The sequence below is a fragment of the Polyodon spathula genome, chromosome 11 (genome assembly GCF_017654505.1).
Source record: "Polyodon spathula isolate WHYD16114869_AA chromosome 11, ASM1765450v1, whole genome shotgun sequence".
Lineage (NCBI taxonomy): Eukaryota > Metazoa > Chordata > Actinopteri > Acipenseriformes > Polyodontidae > Polyodon > Polyodon spathula.
The window spans coordinates 41,669,088-41,686,938 of NC_054544.1; the positions used below are offsets into that span (position 1 = coordinate 41,669,088).

At 38.1% G+C, this 17,851-nt stretch overlaps 1 protein-coding gene across 1 annotated transcript; it reads right to left on the minus strand.

Annotated features, from left to right (window-relative positions):
• Positions 1-6,720: 6,720 nt before the first annotated feature.
• Positions 6,721-16,518, minus strand: LOC121323611 (WD repeat-containing protein 53-like). Its single transcript, XM_041264760.1, has 3 exons — positions 16,443-16,518; positions 12,434-12,931; positions 6,721-11,051 (listed from the first exon to the last, which is right to left on the minus strand). Exons 2-3 carry the CDS (start codon positions 12,911-12,913, stop codon positions 10,446-10,448), a joined length of 1,086 nt encoding a protein of 361 aa, XP_041120694.1. The 5' UTR covers positions 12,914-12,931; positions 16,443-16,518; the 3' UTR covers positions 6,721-10,445.
• Between the last annotated feature and the right edge of the window lie 1,333 nt (positions 16,519-17,851).

Sequence of the window (17,851 nt, forward strand, 5' to 3'; positions counted from 1 at the left end):
CCCAAAATAAAAAATGCATATGTTGTTATTTATGTTATAACTCTTAGTAGTATTGGAGTTTGTTTGAACTGGTGTCCATGTTAAATAGAACCAGATATTGGCTTTATTGGCTAAATTTACAATATGATCGTAAATCTCGAAAAACTACTCACTTCTAAATCTTTTGTAGTCATATTTGTATTACTTTAGTATAAATACATGTTAATTTGGATTCATATGTTGTTTTTTTCTGACTTTATGTGAGTGAAAAGACACAAATTCGCCCGTTTTCTCATTGGAAATAGTGATATTTTGAAATGTACCTGCCCTGGTCACAAAAGCAAAGTTTGTGGGGAATAATAGCCATTTTCTATACTTTTGAGGCATAAGCAATTAGGAAATAACACTTACTACCCAGGAACAAAAAAAATAATAATTGTTACACTGTGTAATAAAAGGTGGACCGAGAGAGAGAGAGAGATGGTTCAACTAGACTACATAAGACACAGCCTTAACTTTTTTTTAAAGCACATCAATCTTGCTTCTCCCAGTGAAGTTGTCCTTGAAGACTTTTCAATCCCATCAATATTCTTGAAAGGGACACATCAGCTTAAAAAGGAGCCAAGAGAACTATAGTACTGTATCAGCTGGGCAGCCCAGGTCTAGTCCAACGCTTTCTACCACAGTTCCTACTTTTAACCATATATTAATTATCACATGCTGCCTTCAATGGAGTTTTTTTTTTGTTTTGTTTTTTTTAAACTATGTCTCAATCCTAAAATTCTAGATGATGCAAAGGTTTTGGCCACAGCTGTATATGCACATGACAATACTATAAATATTTGCTTGATTGCATTATTTACACAGTTTGTACTTTTGCCATGTAATTATTACCCAACAACCACTCCATGGTATTACTCCACATGCCTGTCCTCCAATTGTATAGTAGAGTATGCATATCTCTAGCACATTATTTCTTTGGTAGTGGCCAAACTTGCTGTACTTTACTATGGTATACAATATGCAATACTGTAGTATTCTATGGTTAACTATAGGGTTTTGATCATTAATTATTTCAAAATCTAGTGTCTTCAAGATAATTTATTGCCATACTCAGCCCACATCCTTATTGTTATTATTTCTTCTACTAGAACATGTGGTTCTGAGGGGAGAGGTGTCTCAATGTGTTTGATTTACCAGAATTTTTTTCAGTGGAATTTCCCCACTCAGTGAAATGGTTTGGCTCCATGGTTATTTACTCAGTAAGGTGATCATTGTATGATCCATGGAATTAAACTAGCAGGGGCCTGTGCTGATCACAGTAAATCTTTGCATTAGTATAAAATGCATGTCTGTCTTACAGTTTAAATAACTATGTCAGTAACAATAGCTGTAAATAAACATTTTATATAGGTATCATGGAAAACTAGCTCACCATGTAAAATGTGACTTGTGATAAAGAATGTCATACCCAAGTTTTTTTTGTAATTGCATATGAAGTAAGCAGTTCTATAGGCATATGTCAAACTACACCTCTAGGTGCAGCAGTCTAGCAAAAAACAGCAAGCTGTTATTTCCATGCAACAATCAACACATTCAAACTAGCCTTCCACTAAATCAGGCTTTACTTAGCTTAACCCTAAAATCAGAACCCCTCACCATCAAGATTTAGGGCATCTATATTGGATTTTGCAATTGCAAAATTCCCCGTGCAGGCAACCAAAAGCTACAGTGTGAAAAGGAATCAGACTGACTAACAGTTAAATGAGTTGTGAAAAATAGCTGATCTCAATATTATTGAGGGGTGATGCATGTTAACCATAAATTGGGCATTCATTCAACAGCAAATGCTGGGAGGATCTTGTACAGTATTTTCAGATAGCACCAGGGTGAGGTTTAAAATTGGTGAACCACACACTTTTCTCTCCCTCTGTAATTAACTTAGTTGATACAATGGGGAACAAAACAAAAAACTCCACTCAATCTTTGATTTATGACCTCTCAAACTGGGCAGCTTCTGTAACTAATCAAAGTCCACTTCAAATTGGAACCCTATCACAAGTTAACCATTATTGGCAAGAGCGAAAAGGTACAAGAAATTAAAGTGGCACAGACCAGTGGGTTAAGTGGATGGGGCGAGTACAATCGAGTGTGTTTAGATGCAGGATCTAGGCTATATATTGTTTAAGATATTAGTTTTCTATTCCAGGTTTCTATCACTTACCAGCGCATTTCAGCTTTGCGTGAGTACATAAGTTTATTTTTTTACATGCAAAAAGCCCTAAGACTTGCATATTTTACTCAGTTTTACTACTGCAGTAGAATCCCAGAGTTACGAACAACAAATTAACTAACCGGTCTACCGAACACCCCACTTTCAAGCGGAAATATGAAATCACCCAACCATGTGTGCCGTGCAATCAGATAGGTGCTGCTATAAGCGGCTCATGGAGGCTGAATGACTCAGAAATCTGGGTCAATGCATTTTACTTAAAATAAAATAAAAATAAGCACTATGTTAACCCATTGTTTCTTGTTACAGTTACAATTTCAATGGTAACTTCAATTTAGCCTTTACTCATTTATTAGTACTGTTTTAAAAACTTTAGAACCAGAACAATAGGTATATTGCATTATGGTCCTGGAGCTTAGTATTATTCGTCAGATTGAGGGTGTAGATAGCAGGTGTCCACATTTATTAAAACCATAGAAAACTAATTTTCAGAGTTAGACAATTCAGACTTGCGAATAACCTCCATTCCCAAGGTGCTCGTAACTCTGAGTTTCTACTTACGGTAATCACAAAAAAAAAAAATACTTTCCACTCCACTGTAAAATCCCACCATATTTGGGTTCACAGTGCATTCTGGTATTTGTAGTCCTGTAAGCCTGAAAGAAAAGAGACAGGTAAAAGACATGAATGCTTATAAAAAACATACCCATTTGTCCCAGTGAACGATCACAAAGCGACTTGGTCAACCTAGGGAAACAAAGTAACTTACAGTAGGCACATCTCCTTCCTTAGTTGTTTGATTCTAGTTGTCTTACATTAACAAGTTTTTGTCCCGATTGCCTGTGCACCTATTTATCTGACAAGCTTGTTTTGCAGTCCTTGATTTACACCTCTCATATTCTTTGCATTGGACGCAACTCAAAAAAAACTCAAGTTCTGACAGCCTACAATCCTAAATCGAGGTGACAGTCCCAACTAAAATGGATTCAATCTTAAACTGTTGCTGATGGAAAAGGAATACTCTGACTTGAAATTGCTTTTAACTTGTCGTTATTAAACTGGTATATTTATTTATTCCATGATACAAAGTATCGCAAAGCACTGTACAGTACATAGCAGAAAAAAGAACAAACCACAATACATTTGTATGAGATGTCACTCATACAACTGCCATAGTCAGACCATTTAAATAACAGTATACACATACTAATACAAAAGCAGCAATTTTAAAATTACATTTAAACCCAGTAAGAAAGCCATTTTATAAAAGTGCATTTTTTGTCTTGACTTGAAAACTGTAACAGTCCTAGCTTCCCTGACAAACAAAGGCAGAGCATTCCATAATTTAGGAGCTCTACAAGAAAAAGCCCTACCTCTCGTGTTGCTTTTGTTAACCCTAGGAATAACCAGCAGGCCTGCACCCTGTGATCTCAGAATTCAGTTTGGAAGATACAACAGACAACATTTGATAATGCTGATTTTACCTCCCCAATAGAGACGAACTGAAACTATCAGAAAGATAAGATTAAGGATAGGACAAGACCAGACAGTCCCACTGTGCTTTTAAGATGATTCAGTAGGATGGAATGGTCTACAGTATCAAAGGCAGCACATAGATCAAGAAGAATACTGATGGAAAGCCTGAGTCAGAGCTTATCAGCAGGTCATTCACAACTCTCTCGGTTCTATGTGCAGCACGAAAACCAGACGAAACTTTTCGAGTATACCACTCAGAGTCAGAAATGTTTGTAACTGAATTGCAACAACTCTCTCTAGAACCTTACCTATGAATGGTAGGTTGGAGATTGGCCTATAGTCATTGAGGACTTGAGTGTCTAAATTGTGTTCGAGCATCAGGATCTGGATATGTGGGGCGCCAGTCCAACTGTGCATACCACATGCATACATCCAAGTCACATTTACACTTTTTCACACAGCTAAAGATCTGTTTATCGAAATGTACTAAAACTTAGTACTGGCACTGTTTACCACAAGTTATTAAGAGTTTCAGAATCTAGGGGCATATGGAAGTGATTACCTATCCATACATACGTTCATGTCACTTACACATTTTATATACTGGGCAGTAGGTGTGTAGGTCATAGCGATCTGCTTTGTTTATGAGATTGATAGCTCTATGTCTTAAATATGTATGGTCCACTGCTCCTTTTTCTATGAATATGAAGAGTATCTGTGTGCAAACTCTTTTTCCTTGCAGGTTTTGATGTGAAACAGCTGTCGTCCTGCTAAATGAAGCTTGTCAAAACAAGGACACTGTGTTGAAATTCCTGATCAACTGATAACCTCTTCCATCAGAAAAAAATGTTTTAAAAAGTGCTGAGCAACAGGTTTCAGATGCAGAACTTCAACATAATCAGTGTTTAAACAAATACTGGGGACTATTCATTTGATCACAAACAAGTGTTGGATCTAAATATCGCTGTTTAAAACATTAAAATGGGACAAAAACAACATCTCTAACAGGCTTTGTCAGTCTCTTAAATGCATTTCAGTCTTTAAAAGAAAGTACAAGTACAGGTTTGGTCCTAATTTAAAAGTAAATCGTGGCAGAGGCGGTATTTACTTCTATTACTGTTCAGATCAACTGAATACACCCCACTGAATGAATGATAAGGACACATTTACAAGTAGACTACACTGAAAACACTGCACTAGCTTGCGTGTCTGCTGGGGAGTCAGCAATTGCAACGCGAATAAAACAGGACTATATATTCCACAAATCTAGTTTGTATTTTCCAAATTTTCGTGTTACCTCAATAAACTGATGCTGGACTGGTTCCTAGTTTAGGTTCATTGTAACAAACGGGGACAGCAGAGAGAAAAAAACAAATGTAATAAATACAGTATCTACCTTCCAAAAATTCTGATGGGCTTACCAGTACTTCACACAGGGAGATGGAGGTTCAGAATGTAATATTTATGAACTTAGTCGAGTAGATTTATATTATGATAGTGTTATGAAGTTATAAATTACATTTAGAATTCACATTAGCATCTTTCGTCACATCCCACTTTAAAATAAGTGTAAATCTTAAAGACATTCTAGAAGGTTAAATCTATGCAACAATAACTAATTTCCAAGGGGTTTGGGGAAACACACGTCAAGGTGGACTCGAAGCGGCTGAGTGTCACTGCTTTCTAGAAAGGGCTACCTGACTTGCACTTCTGTCTCTGCTTACCACCAACACCATCATGGACCTTGCTTAGGTTTAGGTCAGACAAGATCTCCTAGGTTGTACAGTATGGCTGCAGACAGACTAGCGACTGACTCGGACAATGGAAACATGTCTCTCACTGGAGCAGTTATTTGCCAAACTAAGTATCAGTTGTTTTTGGTTTTTTTGTTTGTTTTTTTATTCTGCAAAACAAAATTGACAATATAAGAGATTGGGAAGAATTTAAAAAATAAACACAGTACCTCAATTATTGTGTAATTGTCTCCATTAGAGAACCTTATAAATCTTTTAAGAGCATTCGTTATTTAAACTCCTGGCGCTATGACCATACATAAAATAATATTAACTGTAGATATATCATGTTTAAAATAACTACATATATTTCTTTTTGGCATGCGTATTTTCTCTTCATAGTGCAAGGGAAGGATGGAGTCAGCGGTTTAGCAAGCCATGCAGTTTTTTGCGTAACGTGTCTGCTTCCACTCGTATATCAGTTAAACACTTGATATGCTTCACAGATAACAGTCTACCCCTTCGGAGACGGGACCTGTGATAATTAATGATCTGCCCTGTATCCCTTCATCTTACGTTACTGTGCCCTAATGGTCTAAAACATAAATCTCATTTACTGACAATTGTTTGCATGGCCACGCTAAAAGCTGAAAAAAAAAATCTTAACATGAAGGAAGCTCTAGTTAATTTGACTACGACTACTAATAATAAAAACGAAAACAAGTCAGATGACCTCAAAGTCAAGCCACCTAAGATTACATATCAAAGTAAATGGTAGTGTTAAATTTTGCCCGAACATGGAAAATATGGACCTCAAATTGTTTGTAAGATATTATGAACTGAAATAGTGCAAACCGGTTTTAAAAAAACATTCAAGCAAAAAGCTATTGTGAGGAGAAACTCCTATGAGTAAAAGCGATTGGTGCTTATAGCCATAACTTCACTGAATATCAGGGTTTAGAAAGTACAGTACCTACACAAAAAGGAAGAATAACTCATCTGAATGTTCATTCTACCACACAATTGGGCACAATTGTTAGTCTACACCAAGTCTGAATGGTTAAGCATAAGAAGGGGGTGCTCAGGTCAGGATTCAGGTGTCATGACGTGAAGGCACTGCAGTTACCCCCCTAAGTACCGCTTGAGAACTTCTTCGCAAACACCCCCCCCCCCCCCCCCCCCCCCCCAAAAAAAAAAAAAAAAAAAAAAAAAAAAACCATAAACCTGTTAATGACAAGCAATCAATCGAAAAAACGAAGAAAAAAATTCCATGCAGGTCAGCTTGCGTGCAATGAAATACAAAGTCTGTTAAAGATGACGGGAGTCTGTATATTTATGTTTTTACTTTGGTTAAGAAAGAGACAGTCTGTACTAGACAAGGAGAAAAACCCTGTGACCTTTTGAAATATTTTCTGATTTGCACAGAGAGCTGCCAGGCCCTTTCCTTCCCAGAAGCATACCCTAGGGAAAGTACCTGTCAAAGCCCCCCACGAGACAGGGGGGGGGGGGGTCTGCACAAAAGAGCTCTGTTATGAAAAAAATCCCAAGATTTCATAAGTGACCTTTTTTTTTTTTTTTTTTTAATTAAACATTTTCTATTGACAATAAACATTACACAGTAAGGTAAAATAGAATTACTCAACTGACTGTGGCTTTCAGAGATTTCAACACAAAACTTAATTTTCCAGTGCCAATGCCAGATTTTGGAGCAAAAGATAGCATTGTTTGCATAAGTTTTGCTTCCTTGTCCAAGTTAGTGTATGGAGATGTGATTTCATGGTACAAACCTGGAGGTAATAACCAAGGCTTAGTAATGAGTCCACTGGTGATACAGCACGCTAATACAAAACCAATGCTATTTCCACTCTTTATACCCTAGCTGTCTGCCATCTACCAAGGCACCCAACCAACCAAATGTCCAAAAATGCATTACAATCTAGCTCACTTTACCACCAGCAAGATACTCACCATGCAGAGAATAACTGCTTACAGTCCGACATGTACACTGGGGTCCGTTGTAGTTAAAAATAAAAACATACAGTTTTTGTAGTCCGAATATTAATTGGTATTCACTTGTTATGAATACTATCAAATCTAATACTAGCAGAGGTTCCAGGCCAAGTGACAGTCACAGTCAAAAGTATAAAGGACAGGTAACATGTCAATAACAGTTCATTTACCAGGGTGCTTCAGTAGGTTTACTGTAAGTGCAATAGTCCTGCAATCCTTTCTTTGTATTCGGTTCTGGACAGGTTGATGGATCAAGATCTAGCCTGTAAGGAGGATCAAGTTACACTTGGAATGGCTGGATCCCTGAAGTAGTATTGGAAACTCAAAATTGTCCTGCACATACTGTAAAAACATATTTAGTTTTAACGTCTTTATAGGGCAGATCATTTAATCTTATTATAGATACATTTTCAAACAGCCAATTTCTCTATTCTGGGTCAGATAGTGACAACAGCAATCATGAAGCACATACAGTTACATCTGCTGAAAGGCATCAGCACAAGAACAACCAACTTCTTGCAGTTGCCCATAATGCCTTGCATGTGAGTGTTCCAGTTGGAAGTAGCTAGAGTAAGGACAAAACTCCCCCTCTTAAATGGTCATTAATCAAAATCCAGTGAAAAAAAAAAAGTGTGATCAGTTGCATCATCTGAATGAACAATAAAAAAAGAGACAAGTGTGTGTTTACCCAGTTGTAATGATGATGAATTAATTCCAAAATGTATGGCATGAGAATGTTTCCTGAGCATCACCCTTCCTATTTATTTTTTTAGATATTAGAATCAGCTATTTTACATTTCTGGTTTAACAATTTATTATCTTATTTCACGTAAGCTTTTTAGTCCATGCACAATATTTGCCAGGGCCATGTACTTTCACTGGAACCCTGCTGCACACAAGGTATTATGATCTCAATCCAGAATACCATGCTGAGCCATGCCATTCACTGCTATGACTGTACTACCCAGAGTGCAGGACTTCATCTCCAGACCATTTTGAGAGTTCCTTTATTATTTATTAGTGTACAGTACAGTTGAGAATATCCAATTATTGTTTGTTCTTTTTACCCCACAGAAAAACAAAAACACTGTTGAAAACTTTGCTAAACATACACATTCAACATTGTTCCTGTATCACACAAAACTGACTCTGAACTCCTCATAGCATGCCTTTGGGCTGCAGTTAGTACAGGAGATGTGAACACAGGTCATGAAAATCCAGCACTTCAATGACTACAAACGGGGACACTTAAGACCTTCTCCAAGCAAGCTGGTGTTAACAGTTTGACACTTATTTTGTTACGCATGACCATAACATTATAATAATTTTCTAACAATTAAAAAAAAAAAAATTGTAGACCTATTCTGAAATATAGGTCAAGCAATTTGTCAAAACTCAACACCAGACAAACAACAGCACTGAACTGAGAATAATTTCATGACTTACACTGTTAAAACAGAAATTCCTATTATATTCTTGCAGCGTCTAATGTCTTATTTAAGGTGTACTGTTCTTTTTGTTGTAAAACTCCAATAAATTCAAACATTTTGCTGTGGGAGCTTCTTATATTTTTAGCTAAAGCTCACTACAATGAAATGTTGGCACAAGTGGAACCATGATCTTGAATGATGAGATAATCTTTCTCGGCACTATTCACAAACAATGTTATTGCAGTACGCATGGAAGTCTAGAGCCTTCAGCAGACATAAAAGTATCAGTTGTGTGACAAAGGCATGTCATTATTGGGAAGTATTTGGAGTCACAATGAGGTGACATCTTAATTCACACATTTTACAGCAATTACGAATCCATATTTGCAGAGGGTGAAATCCCAACCCTATTTGACCAGCTTGCTTAGCTATTTAGTGTCCCAAGCTACAACCACATAGAGTTGAAAACACCATTGCTAACCCTGTCATTGTTATATGTGGCATAAAAGCAGATGAACGGCGACAGAAAGCAATATCACAAAGGCTTTTCATCAGGAACTTTTGTTGATTTTTTCAGTAACCCCTACTGGTCAGACACACGATAAGACCAGGCCGAGACTTCCCAGGCTGCACCAGGAGAAGAGACAGTGGTTAAAGAAAGGTTCCTGTTGATCTTTAGTCCTCCAAATCGGTAAGTAGGTTGCAGTGGTGAGGTTATTTTACAAAAATCCTGAACTTTTTCAAGGTTGTCAAGCCCCGACATGAACCCTGCTTGATATAAATCACTGAGGCTGACCTTGACCCTGGGCTGACAGCTCTAAGTGTTGGTGCAGAAAAATAATTCCTGCATTTCAGTTGCAGACCTGGGCTATGTGACTGCAGTGTGTTCAAACACTAGCCCCACTTTATCAGTCCAAACTTGTTATGCTTAACCATTTGACTAGCAGACATTTTCCCCAGTGCCATAGAAACAAGCATCAGTGAGATACATATCTCGCCACAGCTGTAACTTCAAACATACTGTAGATCACCACTGCCCATATCCACAGTATGCACTTGTTCAAGTGCAAGTGTTACACAAACAAGCTCTCAGTACATTGTTTTACAAAAACTTTGAAAAAAAGCAAAACAAAATACAATGCAACTCATTCTACATCAACAGTTACAGTACTGAAAGGGACGCATGCATTAAAGTTCCACCAACAGGAAAAAAAATACTGTACTTTTACCACAGATTGTAAAAAGCAATGCAATTGTGTTTATTTCAATTATGGGATTGCAATACACAATAAAACACTGAAAATGTCCCCGCTGTTAAACTCAAACTCATTTTGGCTTCAAAATTACTTCAATTAATTATCAGAATATCAAAATACTTGTTTCACACATCTAGTCCACTACGAAATTCACTGAGCTGATTTCCAAATGGTTTTTGACTTGCTTACATTTATATCATGAAAATATAAGGTTTATGGGACTACTTTAACTAGTTTTTGTCCATCAACGTTGTTTAGCAGACCATATGAGGCCCTATAGCACATCAAGGTTCATGTTGAAGGAGCAATGGGGAGAAATGTTTCGATCCTACAGGCCTGTTATAGGATAAACAGACAACGAGCTACTTTGATCTGCAACTATAATCCAACTCTCCCCCTTCAGCTGTGCTGGACAAATCCAGTTCACTTTCTCCTCGTGGTTAATACTCAGCTTTGGTGAAAAAGCTTTGACTTCTAGTTCTGTGTTGTGGTCAGCACCTTCCTTGCTGGCACTCTGGCCTTTTACAGACTTTGCCTTTCTCCTGTGGCCTCCTTTGGCCTGTCCTTTGCTCACCGTCGCGCTTCCTGCGCTGGCATCCCACAGTAAGACCTTCCCATCATTCCCTCCAGACACCAGCCAGTGGGGATGGGACAGAAAGTTGACAAAGTGGACCTGCGATACCCCCTGGCTGTGAGCCTTGAACCCCACCTGTCTCTCAAACCTTGTTCCCGCCACTTTGAACACGTGGATGTTCCCGTCTTCGGAACCACAGGCGAAGGTGTTGCCGCAGGTCGCCACGGTTATGGCATGCGCGAGAGGAGGGTTGAAAAGCTGGCCTGCACTCTGCTGCTGCTGCTCCTCCTCCTCCTCACCCAGCTCCTGGAGGTTTAGAACCCAGAGAGGACGGGCTTTCTGCAGGTTCCAGAGCATCACCTGCACCAAGACAACATATTTCATGAAGCACAGACACTTTATAATTCAATAGACAAGTAATGAGAACAGATTATAAGGCCACATTACTGTACAAAGGTTATGTAACCATAGAAAGGACAATGTTCATTTTTTGTATCTTCAAACAGCCTTTAACCATTAAGGCTGGGGCGATGCCTAATTTTTCACTATAGATATATCGTTCTCCAAAAAAGCTGATGCATCGATTCATCGAAGTTATGAAAGGGTAACAAAAAAACACAGTAATACATGTGCAGCTGTGGATTACTGTGTAACATTGCAAATAATGCTTTAAAAACCACTATGCATATTACATTGATTACATCAGTTTATGCATATAATAATTACAAAATATATCACATTTTCACCTTATTCATGTTGATTTGTACCAGATGGGGGTCAAAGCAAAATCCAAAAATAGTTGTTAAATTAAATCCATAACCAGTCAGAGTAAAAAACTAGGACTGACGTTGCTGGGATGCTTAATATTTCTAACCAAAGATACAACTTTCAGAATGATCTTGGTAGTTGTTTTTCTTAATTTTTACTCAGGGGTAGTTAAAATGCACAAATGCTGATTTTGTTAGAATTTTTGTAGGGCGCCATTTCCAAAAGTCGCGTTTACAAAGAATTTTGCGTCATATACACAGGACATTTTAATAAAAAGCAAAAAAAAAAAAAAAAAAAAAAAAAAAAAAAATGTGTTTCTAAAATGCAAATATGTAAAAGACAACAGATCCCCTTTTCATCCCTATCCAATAATTGTGTTTATATTACAAAGTAGTTTTATGCAATACAATGTGTAAAAATGGTTCCACTGTTCCTGCATCTAATCAGTCTAATATAGGAGTTAATTTGAGTATCAGTCAAGCTCCTGGTTTTCATAAACCCTTATTTGGCAAAAAGAGGGCTGAGCTACATTAGTGTCATGTTTCCAGTGGTGTCTGTTTGGTACTTTTCATTAAATAAATAATTAAATAAATCTAAAAGCTAAAGAGAACAAAAGCAAAACATCCCCAAGTATAATGTACGGCATATTATTGTAAACATGAAGTAAAATGTCAATGTTAAAAAAATGTCTGAGATATGAGGCTTTCACATTATTTGATCTTGCTTCAGCATACAGCAAGTGCTCACCAGAACATACATATGGTCAGTGTGCTATGTCTCAAAAAGCTTTAAAATTTAACCTAGGGTAAACAAAAATCACTGTATTCTGGGTTAGCAAAACATGGCCATTTTGAAATTGTACCATGTTGAACCATTTAAAAACTGTAATCTTATACTAATTTAAGTTAGTATGTTTGGCCCTCACCTTCATCTCCAATATATGACTACATTAACCGCAGTGGAAACCCATTTACCTGCATATCCAGCCCACATGAAACCAGACACTGAGGTCGCTGGGGGCGGAATGCCACAGATGAGCAAATGTTTGTGTGTTTGCGCAGTGAACGGGCGACCTTCCCACTGCTTAGGTCCAGAATCTTTATTGACCCAGAGTCATCTGCAGCTGCAAGCAGGCTGTCAGTTTCATTCACAGACAGGCAGTTAATCTCATCCTCGCTGACGCGGAAAAGGTTCACAGGTTCCTTCAAAGCCCTGACATCCAAGATGCTGATTGCTTCCCCGTGAGAGACGTACACTTTGTTCGGGGAAGATGGAGAGAAGTTGGCGCAGGTTACATCATCACCTCCCTCCAGTTTTAGCTGGCCAATGGGAGTCCCTTCATCACTCCACACTGTCAGCTCTCCACTTTCTGCTCCTGAAGCCAAAAGTCCATCAGCGCCAGCACCCACACAAAGCACCGGCAAGGAGTGCCCATCGCACCACTTCCACGCCATGCTCCCAGGATCACTGGTCTACAAAACAACAAACAGATCAGGTGATTTCTGTGAATTGAAAGCACTGCCTAATCATCAGTGTTGCTGGTTAGCACCTTCATAAAAGTCCCTTGTAGGTAAGTAAGTGTGCCTCAATGATGACCTCAACACCCCCTTTCAAGCAGAGCCTAACCCTTGTGTAAAATGATGTGGTGGGGTTGTAATGTGGTCTTATGTTCAATAGGGGCTAAGTCGAGTACCACACTCATTGACATTAAGCCAGGTCTCCAGATGTGTATTAACCCTCTGTGCTACCTAGCCCCCATTTTAAGAACTGATCTCAGACCTTGCTGAGAATTACTGATGTGTACTGGCACATCTCCACCTGTAACTTTGTATGTTGTAACTTGTTTTAGTTTCGTTTTTTCAACATAAAATTCAAGTGTAAAACACTATACATTTTAATAGAACTGCAGCAGCTGTACATTTTAATGCTTATTTTTCCTGGGTATATTGTAGGTGAACTCCTGGTTTCAAACTGAAGTGTCCCTTGGATTTAATAAAGCTCATGAGATTAATTAGCGGTCCTTTGATAAAGCTGGTTTTGACTATACTATATCTGCTTACTTCACAGTGTGTGGAATAACTTTTTGTAACAAATGCCGACATTTCAAGTCTCATGCACGCAGCGTGAGACTAACGCACTAACATGCTCTCTCACACTCTCACGCATTCCTAAACTTATCTCACTCATTGTGAGTAAAATAAATGCAAGAGACAGCAATACAATCATTGGAATGAGCAGGCATGGGGCTTTGGTAACCAAGGAGACTATAGGCCCGCTCCAAAGTTACAGCAAGCCTGCAGTCTCCTTACCACATATACAGTGCACAAGCTTGGAAACCCCATGCCTACTCTTTCCAATGATGCCACAAATGTATAATCAAAATGCTTAAACATTTTCAGTTCTTCTACATCATGTGAAAATGACAGAAACTTAACATATGTGGAGTCTGAGTCCTTTATCTATGGTTTGTTAGTTTCAAATTCATGTATTTATACATTCATTTAATTTATGGGTTTGGTTATGGTTTATTTATTTATTTTAAAATCAGACTGCTTATTTGTAGCACTTGTGCTGTACATGACATTGAAGCTGATTGCTTATTAGTGAGGCTCAATGTGGTGAGCTTATACACCAATATACCAAAACAAGGGGGCATAGAAGCAATTGGCCATTTTCTAAGAAAAAACTCAAAACCAATTTACCTACTACTGAATGTAGTCAAGAATTTACGGAATTAGTTTTGGATTATAATTATTTTTTATTTAATAATGATTATTATTTGCAAATTAAGGGAACAGCTATGGGCAGCACTATGGCACTCAATTTATGCAAATTTATACATGGGACTATCTGAAGACCTTTATGTTTAGGATCCTGTGTGTAATCCTTTTTCTCATTACATAAGACTTTGGTGTCGTCACATCGATGACATATTTTTTATTTGTACTCAGCCACAATTAGTATATTTTCATTCATATTTAAATAGTGTTAATGGACATTTGAATTTTACATTAGCATTTGACCAGTTTCAACGATAATAATAGGTTCAGCACAGACCTCTATCGCAAACTCACTGAACGAAATTCTTGATTACGCAGGATCTGTAGTTCTGATGAGATATTCACCACAGGTGGATATCTTACAAGACAGATTTAAAGAGAGGGGTTTTGCAGAGGACTGGATAGGTAGGGCTGCCAAAAGATTTTGTTCCATCACACAATCAGAAAGTCTAATATAAAAAAAAAAACAATCTGTACAATATTTAACAAAGTACTCAAATTCAAGTCATCACTTTAGGGATATCATTAAGAAACACTGGTACATTACTGATTCAGATTATTTGCTTCATAAGGTCTTCAAAGAGCCTCCTCGTAATTTGAGATTTGTTGGTACATTCAGATACATACAGGTATTGAACATCTCTAGGTTCCAAGGAGGAGGGAGATTTAAATAGGATGTTACTGTGAAGAGAAACTTTTTGGATTTACTGTTTACAATGTCCCCAAGAGGTCTTAATGAGGAATTTGATATTAAACCTTTTCTGTAAATTGTAAATGTTCACCTGTATCTAATGGACACCAATTAATGGTATTTTTAAGACAAACTTGCTGCAACATTACCTCCTATCCTGATGAAGACCTTTTTGTAGATCGAAACATTGATTTTACCTGATGGCATGGTATTTTTAAGCTAAATAAAAAATATGGTGCTTCGTAAGTGTCTGGGCATTCTATCTTTTTACTTGTAAACGTAATATGCCAAATAATTTGACTTTGTACTTTCAAGTGTTTTGAATGGATGATCACTATGAAAAAGTGATACATAAAATAAACAAAACACTTTTCTTGTTTGCTTGATTTATACCAAAACTGTTTATTCTTGAGTATTTGTCTTATTCTGTCCACTGACTGTGTGTCTTCAAACAGGGGTGATCAACTCCGGACCTCAAGGATCTCCAACTATCCAGGTTTTTGATCCAACCAACAAGTGTTTATATAAAAATCTACACTGGTTTGCATTTTATGAATTGGGGCATTTATGTGTTTTATATTACGCAGTGCACACATTAAAATAAATTACAGCTAGATTAAACACCTGGCCCGTTGGGATGAGAGACCCTGCCTTAAGCAACGACATAGCACACCTGCTGGAACGTCTCACTCTTTGGCATGGAAATCTCACTCTATGAGGCAGGATTGTCAACTCTTGGCATCTCTACAAATTTCTATACAATAACCTATGGGCATGCAGTATAAAGTTCCAAAGATCAAAATGCTGGTCACTGTAAACTGTACATCTGCAGGGACGGCGAGGAATGGCCTCTTATAACTGGCGTTCATTCTGTAGTAATATTACCTTGACTCGACCATACAAACATACCGAAGTCTGTAAAAACGAATTCACGGGGAGCTGCAGTACATTCACACGATTTTTCGAACAAGCAAAAAATAATTAAATCACGAGTATGACCCTGAAAGACTTTTGAGAAAGGCGGCCCATCCCAAGTTCACACGTTGATCAGAGAAGCAAAGGGTCTTAATTGAGATTACTCACCTTGTTGTTTACCTACAGTTGTGTTGTGTTAACGTTTTTTAACGCGTATTGAACAGCACGGTCAAATTTGGGCCTTAATAATAATAATAATAATAATAATAATAATAATAATAAATAACAAGTTACACTCCAAATGATTGAGTGTTGGTATCTCCGGCGTGTTAACTCGTAAAATAATCCAAACTGTATAATTCAACTATAATGTTTCTTTAACCACACACAATATATAACAGTACATGACAATAGGCTGCCGTTGAGTTACTCTAGTTATAATACTAATCAATATTATGGGTGGTGCTGTTCATTGACCCAGAATTCATTCAATAGCTGTTCATTGCACAAACAGGAAATAAAATAACTGCTTTCTGTTAATAGTACAAGTATCTGAAAATAAACCATGAAGGGATTGTTAGTACTCTGTATTCCTACCGTTAGCACATGTTCTCCTTGAAGTTTCTAAAGCTTTTGCAGGGTTTCAGGCAGCGCAGATTGATGACGTCCGAAACAGCGCTTGTAGCCTTAAAGCTGCAGTGTTCCAAAATCGTAATTTATTATCACAACTGATTATTATAGAACCAATATAGATGTTTTGTAAATTGACAAAAACTTTTTTTTTTTTTTTCAGGGGATCAGATTTTATTGACAAATATAATATCGTAACAACGGTCTAACGGCACATCCTTTGTCTCTCTGTGTTATGTGTTGCTGCAGAACTGTGCGGCTGTGCACGCGAATCGCCAGCATTCAGACGTGCATACTCCTGGTTGCAGAGACCAGTTACAGCACTGGAGTATCTAAATAATTTGCACCAGCGTCGAGCTGACCCCTGTCAATGCGCGGGAAGGGGGTTAATCAGTGCACCTGGGCAGGTGTCAGGGGAGTGGAACTGATCACATCCACTGATTGACTATAGGTATTTTTTTATAGGGGAAGTTTCCATGTGTGTTCTAATTTTTTTCGAGACATTGTGCTCGAGCCAAATGCAAAATTACTATACATTTCAGGTTTCCATTGGCTGTGTTTATTTTACTCGAGAAGACCCTCTATACAGCCCCCTAAGGCAGTGATCTTCATTGAAAGGCCCGTGGGCCACTGGCGACCCCCAGTGGACTTTAGTGCGGCCCTTGACGTGCGCTCCCAACCATACACAAATTTGATAAAGGTGGAATGGAGGCCCTCACACTGATGTCTTATCGGTGAAAGTGGCCCCCACTTGAAAATTAGTGAAGAACACTGCCCAATGGTTTACCTTTTCTTGTCAGTGGGAGAACATGAGAGCCATGTCTCCATCTTACCTGAAGACTCACAGGTCGATGAACCCTTTCCCAGTTTTTGACGAGTTCACCGGCACTGTCTTTCGGTTCTTCATTGCGGTGCTGGGAAACATCCCGTTGTTCCAGCTCATCACAGGGAAGAACATCACTCAGCTCCATCTCCAGCACCAACCACGGCCGCTCCTGGCGCCCAGTCACTGACCTCACTAACACTGATCGGAGACTGCATCAGGGGTAGGTGTGTCCAGCTTGTGTGTGCTGTATCCAACAAAGGACTTTCAATGCTCATGGCTCTTCACCGAGGGAATTGGAAACACAAAGGCAGCTCCAATGGCATGAGCCATTAGCAGAAAAAAACCCCACTGTGTTAACATTTTTGTATATAACAGTTTATATCAATCAAATAGACCCCAGCATGTGTTGTAGAGCAAGCGGTGTCAACTTGAAATTTTACATTTAAATGAAGAATGAACGACTATAATATGTGTGGGCCAACGTGCTACTGAACAGTTTGAAAGAACGCTATTTCATTTGCAGTGTATTATTACATGTGTTTTTATATAG

Excerpts from the sequence above, each read along its gene's own strand:
- LOC121323611 (XM_041264760.1), bottom strand. The coding sequence starts at position 12,913 with ATGGCGTGGAAGTGGTGCGATGGGCACTCCTTGCCGGTGCTTTGTGTG. Across the intron at positions 11,052-12,433 it reads CATGTGGGCTGGATATGCAG|GTGATGCTCTGGAACCTGCA; the intron begins GTAAATGGGTTT and ends GTCTTGGTGCAG.